General features: G+C 46.4%; 1 protein-coding gene across 4 annotated transcripts in view; it reads right to left on the bottom strand.

The window, feature by feature from the left end:
• Positions 1-262: 262 nt before the first annotated feature.
• The window catches only part of SLC39A5 (solute carrier family 39 member 5), a 171966-nt gene continuing 155445 nt past the window's right edge, over positions 263-16783 (bottom strand). For all 4 annotated transcript variants that reach the window (XM_073565155.1, XM_073565154.1, XM_073565153.1 and 1 more), the window contains exons 11-12: positions 4264-4454; positions 263-1215 (exon numbers count right to left, since the gene is read on the bottom strand). In XM_073565155.1, coding sequence (XP_073421256.1) covers positions 1093-1215; positions 4264-4454 — 314 coding nt within the window. In that variant the 3' untranslated portion in view covers positions 263-1092. The remainder of the gene's footprint in view (positions 1216-4263; positions 4455-16783) is intronic.

The following is a 16783-nucleotide window of genomic DNA, read 5'->3' as shown; positions in this document are numbered from 1 at the left end:
TTGTTTATAACTAACCTGAATAAGTGTCTGCAAATTGAGATTCTGGTTTGGTTTTTATCCTAAGTCATGTGACAAGGCTCCACATTGACTTTTAGGATCGCTACTTCCTATAGGTGGCACTAGCGTTCTAGTCATCTTCCTTTCTGAAGAGACAATTTGCAAACTGAGTAAAACTCGGATGTTGCTATGTGGCTTTGTATGGAATTTTTTTTTGCATACCCATAGATTTCAATGGGCAAATCTCACCCAACACACAAAGAACTAGTGCGTGCTGCATTTATTTTATTTTTTTTTATATAATGTACAGATTCAGTCTGTGAAGAAAAATAATAAATGGCTCATCTGCACTGCTCCACTGAATAACATTGGTCTTGAGCACTGTCAGCTTACTGTCCATTTTCCCTTACAACACTCAGACCAAAAATACAGTCGTGTGAACCTTACAGAAAGATACGCATAGATAACCATTTATATTAATACCAAAGATTTCAGTATATTTCAACATGCAGGCGCAGAACGAAGACTAGACCCTCGCAGTCATGTGTACATCATGGATTAAGAGACCATTGTCCTTATCGGGACAAGAATGGCTTGCTGATAAAATGGCCTCATTTTTGGGAAAAAGACTGATTTAAAAACTCAATTTAGATCATGTTTGTTTTATAAACTATTAAATTAATCTTCCATAAATGCAAACCTGGTTAAAAGGAATAAAAAAAAAAAAATCTGCGCTGTGCACATGAGGTCAAAATCAGGATGACTAGAAGGTAAGCAAATCTAAAATAAAAACTAACTTTATGTAAAAAGTAACTTGCAGCTGTTTCTCAGTGAGACTGTAGAAAACAGTTGTACAGTAATTTCACATGCTCAAGCTCAAACCAGAGGATATCATGGTGCTGACACAGTCCACTTCGTCGGTCCTTGGACTTCACAACATCAGAAGTTTTTGTAGTAAAACAGAGATCTGGCATTTCTGGGGATATCACTGATCCCATGTAGGAGTATGTTAGTCTTCACAAGCGCCACATGAGGTTACTATAGCTTCTTAACATTGGTCATGGAGATAAATAAGCAAAGTCTCTTCATTTCCATCTACTCCTGGAACAGGGCGATGCACAGCATTATTCCACATCCAAGCAGGAAACCAATGCTGTGGAGGATGCAGTCCGTTCCTTGGCAGTGGTCTGAAGTCTTACGATACAGCATTTGCGGAAGCTGAATTCAAATTAAATAAAATCACATGACTGTTGCGGTTTATTTAGAATATTGTAAAAGGGAACCTGTCACCCACCCTGGGCGTTTTTCAGTTAAGGAGCCACCTTCAGCAGCACTAGTGCTGCACTCTGTGAAGGTGGTTCTTCTGTTTCTGACCCCTAGTAATGCTGAAATATTGGACTTTTATAAATGGCTCCTCATACCTGTAATGTGTCCCATAGGTATGGTGTGTCCCCCTGTATCAGCTGCCTACCATCTGTCCATCATGCCTGTCCGGTGCCTGGGCGCCGCCTCCTCCTGTGTAGTATTCCTGTGCTGTGACAACTCTAGCTGCAGCTTCACCCATCCCCCTCCTCCTCTTTCTTTTTCCTCCCTCAGCACGCAGCAGCGTCTGACGAGCTGACCTGCCAGTGACCTGCTTGTGTGCCAAGAGAGGAAAAGAACGAGGAGGAGGGGGATGTGGGAAGGCGCAGCTAGAGTTGTCACAGCACAGGCATACTACACAGGAGGAGGCGGCGCCCAGACACAGGACAGAGGCATGATGGACGGCTGGCAGACAACTGATACAGGGGGACACAACATACCTATGGGACGCATTACAGGTATGAGGACCTATTTATAAAAGTCAATATTTCTGCATTACTAGGGGTCACAAACATAGGAGCAACCTTCACAGAATGCAGCCTTAGTGCTGCCGAAGGTGGCTCTTCAACTGAAAAACGCCCTGGGGGGGGGTGACAGGGTTCCCTTTAAATAGCAGTTGACCCCATTTTGATTATTTTGGGGAATTAGCATTTTGCACAGAATTTTTCTGAAAAAACCAAATACAGTGCCACAGGATGAAAGCCCATATTTCTCCAGAACTATAGCCCTCAAAGCCAGCAGATAAGCCCTGTTTCAGATGTGTCCATGGGCAATTCCCATAGTACACTTCTACAGCATATAAGGTCTGGACTTGTATGTGTTTTCCACATAGCACACCAGTGTTGTCCATGGGCTATGTCTGGTGTTGCAACTTAGCCACAAACTAAAATAGCATCTACAGCTATGTGCAAAATAATATTGTGTTTAAAACAACTGAGAAAAAGCTTAATCCTCACGTAGCACGTATTTCCAAAAACACAGAAGGCACTGGGAGTAGTGATGAGCGAGTATACTCGTTGCTCGGGTGTCCCCCGAGTATTTTAACGTGCTCGGAGATTGTTTTCGTCGCCTCAGCTGCATGATTTGTGGCTGCTGGACAGCCTGAATACATGTGGTGATTCCAACAAACAGGCATTCCTCACATGTATTCAGCCTGTCTGCAAGTCGCAAATCATGTAGCTGAGACAACGAAAACTAAATCTCCGAGCACGCCAAGATACTCAGAGGTCACCCGAGCAACGAGTATACTCGCTCATCACTGAGAGCACTGCCCATTCAATTCCAAGTGAAAACTAACAAAATGTCAATTTGTAAATTGAAAATGAAGAAAAAGAAATAGGCTGTGAAAAAAATAGCAGTGTAAATTACCCCCAATTAATAGTGTGCACGTCATGACTGCTCATGACTGGCCTACACCTAGTCATGATTTTTTTTTTTCCTATGTTGTATGACCTTTTCTGCCAAAAACGGTAATTAAACACATTAGTGATGTCAGACTGCTATTTTTCTGCACAAAACTGTAGCTGCAATTCCACACACCCCCCATGTAAAAGAGTGGCGCTCTTATTGGAACAAAACATCCATGTTTTCAAACAACCTCTTCAATATAATTCATTCTATTATAAAGTGGCTATGAAGTCAACTTGAAAGACTTAAAACTCCATATACACATGGTGTACTACAAATTATATCCCTGGCCACCAATGTATCTGTCCTGCACTAAACACTATTCATGTGTTCACCAATGGGTAAGCTTTGTTCTTGGCACTACTGTGACATATGCCTGTTTTTCACACACACTCCCTATTTTTCCAACAAAATAACGTATCACAAAAGGTCCATCATATCATATCGGTGGGTTTTTTCGGCATTCCAACTGATCAGCTGTTATTAGCTGTGGCTGATTGCAAACATTGACCGATACAACGCTGTTCAGCTCTGTTACATGTGTAGCATCTGCTGCCGAGACCTGCAGATCAGATCATGTTGGATACAAGCAGCATCTGCTACACATTGAATGGAGCTGGACTGTTCAGGTCACATTTGCAATCAGTTGCCACCAGAGCAAACAGCAGCTGATCAGTGAGCCGATTACTGGTGTGCCACCAAAAAGAGAGATTTTATATGTTATCCAGGAACTAAAGAGAAGCATACCAAATGGGCACTATATTCACATGCATTAGATTTGTCAAAGCCTTCTGCAATTTTTCTCCTTGTCTGAATAGGACTCGTAAAAACCCATGCGCTTTCTGCATAAATATGTGTACAAGGCAATGTTCTCACTTAGCCTAAATGTGGGGGTGTTTTTTGCAGCATTTTTTTGAGTGTAGAAAATCTGTTTCGTTCAACAGTTCAAGCAAAGATGATGTAATTCCCTGAGGAGTATACTCGTTGCTCGAGTGTCCTCCGAGTATTTTGCCGTACTCGGAGACTTAGTTTTTGTCATCTCAGCCGCATGATTTGCGACTGCTAGACAGCCTGAATACATGTGTGGATTGCCTGTGCGTTAGGGAATTCCTACATGGATTCAGGCAGTCCAGCAGCCATAAATCATGCAGCTGAGACGACAAAAAATAAATCTCAGAGCACGCCAAAATACTCGGAGGTCACCCGAGCAATGAGTATACTCGCTCATCACTAGTCCTCAACAAAATTAATGTAAAAATGAAACATTTACGCTACATGGGGACATAGCCCAAGTCAAATTTACAGCTACATCAATATTTGCGACAAATCTGTCGTGTGTGAACGAGCATTTTCCTTGGTTATACAACTTTCAGTTCAGTAGCCAAGGACAAAGCTCACAGTGTAAGCAAAAAACTAAACTAGAAGAGAACTGGGACACATGGAAGCGTAAGTAATATTCCCACAAATTATACAATTATCAATGTAATGTTGACCTACCATATCTACAAGCGCCACATATAGAAATATTCCAGCCGTAGCCGAAAATATCCAGGGAGTGACATAACTTGAATGCTGGCTGGCGATGGCTCCAGTCACCATACCCAGATATGAGAGCAATGCAGAAATCAGGCAGAAAAATAAGATTTTTCTCATCTGGACTCCATTTTGAAGCAAGACTGCAAAGTCACCTGAAAAAGATAATATTCATCTCAAGCTAAAAAACAAGTTTAAGATCTATATTAAAAAAAACTCCTTCCTCTGATAAAGTTTTGGTAAATGGCAATTACCATTTTAATACAACTATTGTGGATTCTAAAAAAGTTTGAGGCAATTGGCGGAAAGACGCAAGTGAACAACAGTGTACAAAATTAAAACAAATTGGGTGCTTCAGCGCTCCCTTGAATGTTAAAGCACCACTCCAGAGATTATTTTATTTCAGAACTCGAGTGGTGCCACTAATCTAAGATCCCTGCCCCTAGTATTATACTTGAAAGCCACCATCTTCAACTGTTCCCGTTGCCGCTCCGTCCCATGCCGCAATCTTGTGTAACTCCTTGAGATTCTTGCTCTGGCTCTCATTGACTTACATTGGGTAATGACTTCCAGTTCATCCAGCAAACACGAAAGCGATCCAGCAGGTCACAAACTGCTGGACACCAACCAGAGAGGCGCAGATAAAAGATGTAGCTGGCGGCCAGTAAATATAAGACTTGGGGCGGGGAACTTAAATTAGTAGCACCAACCCAGTTCTGCAATAAAAAAAAAAGGTAGAGTGGTGCTTCAGTCTGCCGGTCTCTATAACCCAAGCCTCATGAGATGACATCTCACCACATGTGACAGCTGTAGCAGGAACATGAGACTAATAGCATGTGACTTTGCCCTACCGACTTCAATTTAGGCCGTGTGCAGCGGTGTCTGACATGTGGCACGTCTGGGATGTTGCTATTTTCTGCCAAACCCTGCATCATGACCTTCAACAGCCCCTTAGTGGACGCCCAATTGACCATTTTACTTACCTGAAAAATAAGAAAATAGTATCGGTCAACAAGTGAATAGGTGAATGTCAGCTGTATATTACAGCAGATATCCTACTGCATCAGCCACAATATGGGTGGACACTGATAATGGCCATTTACCCCTCTATATGCTGCCGACAATGGCAGCACTGGCATGTAGATGGATAACAGAAGGAAAGGGCTTTTTCTAATGGTTTCCATGGCAATCCAACGCCAAGTAATGGCCATCTTGGTCTGTCAGCTGTGGTGGCTTATAAGGATATTGGCAACATGTTACTGGAAAAATTGTTCATTTTTCATTTCATTACAATGTGTTAATTCCTGGGAAGCGCCTGAAAGGTTCACAAAGTAGCGAACAGCAGTTCTGAGTACTTTCAGGGGTGCGGTTTTAAAAATTGTATCACTTTTTTTTTTTGGGGGGGGGGGAAATTTACATTATTTAGGTTCTTCAAAGTCCGTAAAAAAAAAAAAGGCTCAAACACAAGTTTTGTAAATTTCCTTGAAAAATTGCTGCTAAATTTTAAGCCTTGTAACATCCTAATAAAATAATAGTACATTTGAAAAACAAAACAGACAAACTAAACATATGAGAAATGTTAAACTATACAAATAAGTTATTATGTAACTATCTGGTTTATGATTGCCAGAGAAATGGCAGTGATCTGCGCATGCTGGAAGAATGATTTCCACACTTGGATATAGTCTGATGGTTTATTGTCAACGCGTTTCAGTCACATCGAAGCCTTCCTCAGGACATACATTAATCTTGGATATATTAGAAGACCCTATTGCACTCTTGTTTTTTTTAGCTAAACTCACTGGTTTAAGAGTAAAGACATTAAAACTTTTAATTTTAAATCAATAAATTTCCAATATTTTCATAAGCAAAAAATACTGACCTAAATTTACCACCATCATTGAAGTACAATGTGAAGGGGTTAAATTAACTCTATAGGAGCCCAATAATGTCCCTGTATTTCAAGGGAGTATGTCAGGGCAAAATGATGTTACAAAGTAACGCATCTCTATGTAGGGAAGCTTGTACCTTTGGTCTACATTTCACAAAAAGTGTTCAAAGTATTATGCAAGTAAGATGTTCGGTGCATCGTGGGCAGAGCTGTGTGGTCTGAAGGCCTTTTCCTCAGCTCTGCCCCCGATTCATTCATTCATTCGAGGTGGCAGGCTGTAATCTTGGCTATATGAATATATGCAATAAGTGCCATATAAACCTCCTAAGAATGTTTGTAATGATGTATTCTTTATAAATGTGTGTGTGTGTGTATATATATATATATATATATATATATATATATATATATATATATATATATATATATATATATATATATATATATATATTCACTGCAAAATTGAAGTTTGAATGAGAGGGACGACTTTTTCCTCTTCCTCCTCCCTGCACATACTGGTTTGTCAATTGCAGCACTGTGGGCGTCATACTAGTGAAGTGCAGAGATGGGTGGCGGCGCTCCCGGGCTAGTCCAGGTACAAGGCCACCAAGATTAAACGTCAATTTTGCAGTGACTATACATACACACATTTAGGCCGGAATCACGCTACCGTGTGTGATGCGAGAAACTCGAACGAATCTAGAAATACATGCAGCTGAACGCTCCGATCCGAGTGCCGGCGGCAGTGACGGGTATTGACGCGCCAGACTCGTCTGAGTTTCTCGCATGTGAGTATGAGCCCTTAGGCTTATGCTAGGGTCACACCACCATATTTTATCTCATCTGAGAGAATGGAGTTAATTATGCTACGAACTCTGATCAGACGAGGAAACAATCTGACGTGTGCAGCCCCATACAATAGCATTGGTTCGAGTGTGATCTGATCCTTTGCACAAGTTGTTAGACAGTGATCACTACTAGGGAATAGAGTTGTTTCCCTTTTGATGCCAAACAGTTGATGCCTGTTTGGTGAAGGCTTAAAGCAGCTTTTTATTTTCAAATCAAAACAGATTTGATTCTGGACTTAAAAACGCAACGGAGATTTCTCCTACGCCTCATTGGGGGACACAGAGACAGTGGGTGTTATGCTGCTGGCCACTAGGAGGACACTAAGTAAACCAGAGAAAAAAGGTAACTCCTCCCCTGCAGTATACACCCTCTCGCTGGATGAGATTTCTCCAGTTCTTGCTTAGTGTCTGTAGGAGGCACTTGTGTCTGGTTTCAGACCCCACCATTATTTTATTTTTGATTTTTCTGTAAATTTTTATTTTTTTAATTAACGGAGTGAAGGGGGCACCTGTTCCTTTCTACGGCCCGCTCTCCCCCGAACCAACAACAGGCAAGCACGCGGAGTATACCTCCCCGTAGACTTTCCTGTGACGATTGGGGTTGATTCCTCTGTCAATGATACTTACGGTCCTGGTAATCCACGGATACGAGGGCAAGCGCATGGAGTGCAATGGAGAGGACTGGAACAGCGCTTCCGAATGCCCTGAATCAGCCCCATAGCTTTCCATCCCCCTGCCATAGGGAGGATCGATTGAGCATACCCCTTTAAGAACTCCTCCAGCTCTGCTACATCAGCCCAGGATTATGAGAAGACCTGCAGGGATGGCCTCGGACAGCGCAGCCTGCCTGAGCACTGGAGTAGAGGTATGGGGTCGGGTCGGGTCCTGGTCCCCGGGAGAAGCGCTGACTTAGCGTCAGCGGCGGTGCACCGGCACCCCATCGCAGCCCCCCCTGCTATCGGCGCTTACTGCGGGTGGGAAAAAATTAGTCCCCGACTTTTCCGACCTACTAGGCCGCAATTTGAATAGCGCTACCCCCTCCTCCTGGCACCTCACAGGGCCACCGCTTTCCTCCCGGGGGACACGGCACAGGACCGTGGGTAAGCTGCATCTGCCCTCAGATTAAAGCTTAACCCCTTCCCGGCACGTTCCTTGCAGCTTCAGACAGACTTTGCCGTTAACACTTTCAGAAGCGCTATGTCTCAATCTAAGGAGGCTAAACGAGCTGCTAAGAAGCACACTGTTTTTTACCATGTGTACCACTTGCAAGACTGCCTTGCCCAGTGCCCAGACTAATCTGTTATGCACGGACTGCAACCCGGCCTGCGCTCAAACGCCCCTCGCCGCCGCTGCTGACAGGCCTCCTGCGTTTAGTACCCCTGAGTGGGCTGCGTCCCTGTCACAGTCGGTGGAGTCTCTGACCCAGGCTACATTCTCCCTCCGGGAGGACTGTAAGTCAGAAAGCGTCCTTACCTCCCGAGGAGGGCTCTGGCGTCGGCCGGGAACAGTCCACCAGCAGGGGCCATACTCGTTCAAGGGATGGTTAGGTCTCTAGAAAGCGGACCCGTGACGCGTCCCCTAGTCACGATCGCACCTCAGCATCTGCGACTCCTGTCTCTCACTCTCCCTCTCCTGAGGTTCACAGCGAGCACAACTCTGAATTCGAATCTGACACGTCAGCCCCTCAGAATCCCCCAACTGATCAAGAGTCGCTTGATTCTCTTATAGAATCAGTCAACAGGATTCTGAAGTTGGATGAGGAAAATATTCCCGCTCCAGCACTCCCTATCTCATTTAAGAAAACAAAGCGTGTGCGCAGGTTATTTACCAGCCATCCGGAGTTTAAGGAAATTGTCCAGAAACATAGGGATCGGCCACATAAGCGGTTCACAGGGCAAAAGTCTATTCAGGCTAAATACCCTTTTGATCCAGACCTAGTGAAGGATTGGTTACAGTCCCCTCCGGTGGACCCTCCTGTATAGTGTCTTGCTTCTAAAACGCTCCTATCCTGTTCTGAGTGTTCCTCAGTCAGAAACCCCTCCGATCGTCAAATTGACTACCTTGCCTGTTCAGTTTTTGAAGCTTCAGGAGCAGCGCTTTTTCCATCTTTCGCAGAAATTTGGGTCACGAAGGCAATGGCTGCTTGGGCAAAAGTCTTGATTACTTTCTTTCAGGGCACCAATCTTCCTCTGGAGGCAACCACTGTCGCCAGGCAGATAATTCACACAGCGGACTTTGTAGTGGATGCTTCTTTTGATGCTGCCAATTGCGCTGCTCAAACTGCCGCTAATGCGATCTCCTTTAGAAGACCCCTATGGCTCCGCGACTGGCGGGCGGATGCCACATCTAAAAGTGTCGACTTCTCTCCCCTTTTAAACGGGTCGTCTTTTTGGAACGAAACTGGACCAGTTCATTTCTGATACTACCGGGGTGAAAAAGTAAATTCTTTCCTCAACATTTCGCAACCAACAGCCGACGTGTTTTCGATCTTTTCGCAACAATTCTGGTTGGTCCTCCTCTACCTTCTCTTCCGGATCAGGTCGCTCCCTGCGCAGAGACAGAGGCTCCCAGGTCTCATGCAGACCTAACCGCTCTTGGAAACCCAGGCCTAAGGCTTCTGTATCTAGGGGAGCCAGATCTCATAGATCTACCCAATGACTTGTTGCGGTATCCGGCGGACACCGACAAAGTAGGCGGTCACCTACTTTCCTTCAGTGACACCTGGCTCGTGGTCGTCCACGACAAGTGGGTCAGGGAGGTGGTGTCCCCCGGATACAAGAGAGAATTTTCCTCTCCCCCCCCCCCCAAGAAAAAAACCAAGAGCCTTCCTTCGGGCCATTCAGGCTCTGCTAAAGGACGGAGTCATCATTCCGGTCCCTCATCACGAAAGGTTCAGAGGATTTTATTCAAACCTTTTTGTGGTTCCAAAGAAGGATGGGACGATGCGACCCATTCTGGATCTCAAACTGTTAAATCAGTTTGTCAAGGTACGACGATTCCGAATGGAATCTCTCCAATCAGTTGTCGCTTCCATGGGAAAAGGAGAGTTCCTAGCATCCATCGACATGAAGGACGCTTACCTTCACATTCCGATCTGCCCGTCCCACCAGAAATTCCTGCGTTTTGCAATTCACGAGGAACACTTCCAGATCGTTGCCTTGCCCTTCAGACTCGCCACCGCCCCCAGGGTCTTTACCAAAGTCATGGTGGCTGTCATGGCTATTTTCCACTTTCGGGTAGTAGTGGTGTTACCGTATCTGGATGACCTGCTCATCAAGGGTCCGTCCCTTTCAGCCTGCGAGGAATCTGTTGAAATAACAGTAAATACACTTTCTCGCCTGGGGTGGAAGATAAACTTTGAAAAGTCTTTCCCAAAACCGGCACAGCAGATTTCCTTTTTAGGAATGATCTTGGCCACTTCCCATGGGTTGGTCATTCTCCCTCCAGAAAAGACCCAAGCCTTACAACAGGCAGCGCGGACTCTTTCCCGACCAGTTTCTCATTTCATTTCAGCATGAGTGTTCTCGGAAAGATGGTGGCTGCGATGGAAGCAATTCCATTTGCACAGTTCCATCTCCATCCCTTACAACACACATTGCTGTTAGTTGCTGTTAGTTGCCGTTAGCTTGGGACAAGAACCCATTCTCCCTTGGACCGTCAGATCCTTCTGTCCCTGCTGGTCAGGCAAACCCTCAGGTGGTGGAGGATGTGGATCTCATGAATCAAGGGAGGTCTTTTCTCCCAGTAAGATGGTTGGTAGTAACCACCGACGCAAGTCTTCTCGGCTGGGGTGCGGTCTTTCGTCACCACAGTGTCGTTGGTCAACCCGAGAGTCACGTCTCCCCACCAACATTTTAGAGATACGAGCGATCAGATTAGCTCTATGGAGTTTCCACCATCTCCTCGCAGGTCACCCCATCAGGATCCAATCGGACAATGCCACGGCTGTAGCGTATATCAACTGCCTCCATTGAGCCGAGACCAACCACTCGCCCATCTCAGCAATCCACATCCCGGGCGTAGAAAATTGGGTGGCAGATTTTCTTAGTCGCCAAGGCATTGCCTCGGGAGAGTGGTCTCTTCATCCTGAAGTCTTTCAGCAGATTTGTCATCGTTGGGAGACTCAGGATGTGGATCTCATGGCCTCAAGACTAAACAACAAGGTTCCTCGGTTCATCGCTCGATCCATGCGCCATCGGAGCGGACGCCCTAGTTCTGCCATGGCACCGGTTTCGGCTCCCGTACATCTTTCCCCCTCTCCCCTTGCTTCCGAGGGTCATTAAGAAGATCAGAGCGGAGGGAACACCAGTGATCCTAGTCGCGTCAGATTGGCCGCGCCAAGCGAGGTATGGAGAACTAATACAACTAGTCGCCGACCGTCCCCTGGCAACTTCCAAATCGCATGGATCTACTCTCACAGGGCCCGATTTACCACCAGAACTCCAGGGCCCTGTCTTTGACGGCGTGGCCATTGAATCCTGGATTTTAGCACAGGCTGGGTTCTCTCACAACATGATTTCCACCATGATTAGTGCTAAGATGCCCGTGTCCATGCGCATGTATCACCGCACCTGGAAAACCTTCTTTTCGTGGTGCAAGGATCATGGTCGATCCCCTCTGGTGTTTTCCATTCCGGCCATATTGAAATTCCTTCAATCCGGATTAAAATCAGGCCTCGCGCTTAGCTCGCTCTAGGGCCAAATTTCAGCCTTGTCAGTGCTTTTCCAATGCAAAATTGCCACCAAACATCAGGTCAAGACGTTCATTCAGGGAGTTTCCCATGTGGCGCCTCCTTATAGAAGGCCATTGGAATTATGGGACCTTAAACCTGGTTCTTGGGGCCTTACAGGAGGCTCCATTTGAACCGCTGCAGGACCTGTCCCTTCAAAAGCAACACTAGCCAGGTGGATTCTCTTGGCGATTCAGGAATCCTACCGTGTCAGGAACGCGCCTGTCCCAGTGGGGATTAAGGCGCACTCTACCCGGTCAGTGAGCACCTCTTGGGCCTTTCGGCACCAGGCCTCGGCAGAACAGGTCTGCAAGGCTGCGACTTGGTCCAGGCTGCATACCTTTACAAAACATTACCAAATTCATTCTCAGGCCTCGGCGGATGCAACTCTCGGCAGACGCATCCTGCAATCGCCAGTACCTCAGTGTTGACTCAGTGGTACATGGAGTATTAGCAGATGTATGCTCCCCACCCAGGGACTGCTTTAGGACGTCCCACTATCTGTGTCCCCCAATGATGTGTAGGAGAAACCACCATGGTTACTTACCGGTAGCCGGTTTTTCCGGAACCCATGACAGCACCACCTGAGAGGGATCCGCCCCGCCAGGACAGGAACCTACTGAGACATAAGGGGCAGCACCTCTCCCCCGCTTCAGTTGGGTTACAGAGCACTGAGAGGACTTCCCGGTTAGTTACATGTTTAATCCAACACCACAACACTCAAAAACACCCTACTAATTGTGCACACCCATATGGTGAAAAGGGGAGGGAATATACGGGTGCTGTCATGTGTTCCGGAAAAACCGGCTACCGGTAAGTAACCATGGTGGTTTTCCCTTCACCCATGACAGCACCACCTGAGAGATTTTTGGAGATTCGAAACACCTTAGGGAGGGACCACCGCTTGCAGCACCCTTCTACCGAAGGTTAAGTCAGCAGAGGAGGATAGATTCAACCTATAGTGCTTAAAGAAGGTTGAAGGTGAGGCCCAGGTAGCGGCCTTACAAATCTGTTCGATCGATACCTCTGCTTTTTCGGCCCAGGAGGTCGCCACGGCTCTGGTGGAATGAGCCTTGATGCCGTCAGGAATCGGGATACCACTAGCTGTGTAGGCTACACTAATGGCCTCCCTAATCCATCTAGCAATAGTCCCTTTTGAAACCCCATAGCCTTTCCTGGCACCCTGAAAAGCTACGAATAGGGACTGGGACCTCCTCCACTGGCTAGTCATAGATATGTATTCTACGAGAGCTCTCTTAACATCCAGATTATGGAACTTTTCCTCCCCCAGATTTTTTGGGTTCTCGCAGAAAGATGGAAGGACAATTTCCTGGCCCCGATGGAAATCTGATGCTACCTTGGGCAGATAAGCGGGGTCTGTTCTTAACACTACCCTATCCTGAAAGACTTGTGTATAAGGTGGATTTACTGAGAGCCTGTAAATCGCTTATCCTGCGGGCTGACGTGAGGGCCACTAACAGGATTGTTTTTAGGGTCAGAAACTTCAGGGGTAGCTGATGTAATGGCTCATACGGATCTTTTGTAAGGGCCTCTAGCACTAGGTTTAAATCCCAGGGGGCTATCCGGGGTATTGGGATAGGCCTAGCTCTATGGCAGGATTTAATAAATCTGGCTACCCATCTATTTGATGCCAATTTGCAGTTGTAGAGCGCCCCTAGTGCAGACACCTGAACTTTAAGTGTGTTCACTGCTAACCCCATCTGCAACCCCGATTGTAAGAACTCCAGGATGGCATTAATCGGGGGATCTTTCCCTAACGACCTAAGAACTGCAGGAACTTATTCCATGTTCTGCCGTAGATGTTAGTCGTCACTGGTTTCCTACTCTTTAGCAGTGTGGCCACCAACCCGGGGGAGAACCCTCTATCCGTTAAAAGCGACCTTTCAAATTCCACGCCGTCAGATGGAATCCTTTGACCTGAGCGTGGAATATTGGACCTTGAGCTAGTAGGTCCGGGATTTCTGGCAGAACCCATGGATCGGAGGGGGACATCCTTCGTAGCAGAGCAAACCAGGGCCTTTTTGGCCAAAATGGAGCTATTAGAATCACCCTGGCCTGATAGTTTCTGATTTTTCTGACAACTGTTGGGATCAGAGCCACTGGGGGAACGCATAAGCTAGCCTGAAGTTCCACTGGATGTGCAATGAGTCCACTGCCCATGGATTTTCTCTCGGGTTTAGAGAGCAGGACCTTTCTGTTTGCCTGTTGTGTTTGTTGGCAAAGAGGTCTATCACCGGTTTCCCCCAAAGCAGAGTTATTTTTTGAAAAATGGACCGGTTTAGTGCCCATTCCCCCTGCTTCAGGGTATTGCGACTCAAGAAGTCTGCCTTTATGTTTTCTGCCCCTTTTTATTTGTAAGGCTGTCAAGGAGTGTAGGTGTTCTTCTGCTCTGCTCAGAATGTCTGTCGCCGCTTCCATTAAGGAGTGTGATCTTGTCCCTCCTTGGTGGTTGATGTATGCCACTACTACCTTGTTGTCTGACATGATGCGTACATTTCGACCCTGGAGTAGCGGAATGAAGTGACTTAGGGCCTTGCTTACTGCCCACAGTTCTCTCAGGTTGGAGGATGCTTTCCTTTCTTGATGCGTCCAGGAACCCTGACCTATGATGCCCCTTAGGTGTGCCCCCCACCCCGAGGAGCTTGCATCTGTTAAGATTATATCTGACGTCTGTCTGTCCCACGGTATTCCCAAGGTCAGATTTTTCTTGTTCAGCCACCACCTGAGAGAGTCTCTGGTTTTTAAGGAAAGCTCCAGCTTTCCTTCTAAACGCCCTCTTAGCAATCTTTGTGCTGTTAGTATCTCCCACTGGAGTTGCCGGGTGTGAAACGGAGCCCACCTGACCGCCGGAATACAGGATGTTAGGGTGCCTAGCAGGGACATTGCTCTTCTTAAAGTCATACGTGGTTGGTTTTGGCTCGTGAAGGCCAGATTCTGCACCTTTTCTATTTTGGACTCTGGGAGCAGACACTCTTGCTTTTCTGAGTCTAGTACGAATCCTAGGAAGGTCTGATCTTTTAGGGGTTGCAATTTTGATTTTTTGAAATTGACTATCCACCCTAATTCCTGCAAGGTGTTGATCACCCGGGTCAACTGCGCTGTACAGTGGTCCTCTGAGCTGCCTACTATGAGAAAATCGTCCAGGTATGGTATTATGACAGTGTTGTGAATCCGGAGAAAGGCAGTCACTTCCGCTATGACTTTGGTGAAAACTCTCGGGGCTATAGATATGCCAAACGGAAGAGCCCTGAACTGAAAGTGCCTTAGCGTGCCTTGAATATAAAGTGCTACCCTCAAGTATTTCTGGTAATCTGGGTGGATAGGGATGTGATAATACGCATCCTTTAAATCGACCACGGCCATGAAGCAATCTTGGTGTAGCAGCTTCACCGCCGTAGTTATGGATTCCATCTTGAAGGTCGAGTTCCTTATCCATAGATTGAGCGGTTTGAGATTTATGATTGTCCTGAAAGTTTGATCGGGTTTTTTTATCAGAAAAAGGGGTGACTAAAACCCCTTCCCTTCCTGTAGGCGTGGTACCTCGGAGAGTACCCGCTTGTCTATCAGGCTCAGGATCTCTGTTTCTAAGGCCACCTGCTCTTCGGTCACCTTCCTGATGGGTGTGATGACTACCACGGATTTTGGCTGACGGATGAAGGGAATTTTCAGGCCTTCTGTTAGGATGGTTAGGATCCAGGCGTTGGAGGAGATCTTCTCCCAGGTTTGGAAAAAGAGTGCCAATCTCCCCCCCCACTGGAATACTGGCGTCACTGTGGCGACTTTTTGAGGTGGAGGTACCTCCACCAAACATAAATCCCGATTCTTTTTTTCTTTTATCCTCCCATCTTCTCCTGTCAGCGGGAGGGCGCCCCCTATTGAATCTCCCCCTCCGAAAGGGCTGTCTCCTCTGATCCATAGGGAATCTGGGGAAGCCTTTTTTCTTATCGAAAATAGAGGGGGAAGCCAGCACTGCTTAAGGTTAGAACGCATAAATTGAAGTGCATATGCACATAATATCCAGCTGTATTCAAAAATGAGATATTTGGCAAAAAAAAATTGATCAATTCAATTGAGCCACCCCGCCGCGCCAAGGCAATCTCATGTGGGGGGTCCTACTCTACATTTATAATAAATACTGTGCCATTACGGCCTCCTAAGAGCATGACCACATCAAGTGCAATCTGTACCTGAACATTGCTGGATCGCAGGAAGCTGACGACGAGAAATGGAGCCGGACATTCTCGCGCGATCAGCGATGGACAGCGGGGGAGCCGGTCGGAGGTAATTATCACACATATCGATATCGCTATAATGTCACAAAATCGGTGACGTTATAGCGATATAGCTATGTGTAAAACCCCCTTAAGCCTCTCTGCAGAAATTCAAGAATTTTGTGAATCTGGACCCAATCCTGGACCCCTGTCCCGGAGGTGGACAGAAATTTCCTCCAAGTTCTCCCCTAGGCTCTTGTCGTGACCGGTTTCCTACTCTTTTGTAGTGTAGAAACTAGGCTTTCAGAGAAACCCCTTTCCCTCAGCAGTGCCCTTTCAAATTCCATGGTCTTAAATGGAGGTTCACTGCCCGAGGGTGTAACACTCGTCTCTGAGACAGTAGGTCTGGGAGATTTGGTAGGACGCCAGGGGTCGGTTATTGCGAGCATTCTGGGCCAGGGAGAACCAAGTTCTTTTTGGCCAGAAGGGAGCCATTAGTATCATTCTCGCTCCGTCCTCTGACTTTCCTTATGACCGCCGGAATGAGAATGATCGGGGGAAAGGCATACATTAGGCTCTGAGTCCACGGGAGCATAAGAGCGTCCAGGGCCCGAGGATTCCCCCTGGGGTCTAGGGAACGAAAAAATGTTTCCCTTTTTTGTTTTTGTAGTTGGTAATCAGATCTATGTCTGGGGTTCCCCACATTTCTACAATCTGGCGAAAAAAGGACTGTTTTAGGAACCATTCTCCCTGGCGTAATATGGTGCGACTCAAAGTCTGTTCT

The sequence above is a fragment of the Dendrobates tinctorius genome, unplaced genomic scaffold, assembly GCF_039654945.1.
Source record: "Dendrobates tinctorius isolate UK_male_01 unplaced genomic scaffold, ASM3965494v1 ptg000561l, whole genome shotgun sequence".
In the NCBI taxonomy this organism is placed as follows: Eukaryota; Metazoa; Chordata; class Amphibia; order Anura; family Dendrobatidae; genus Dendrobates; species Dendrobates tinctorius.
The sequence above is the reverse complement of the archived record's forward strand: the minus strand, read 5'-3'. Positions and strand labels throughout refer to the sequence as shown.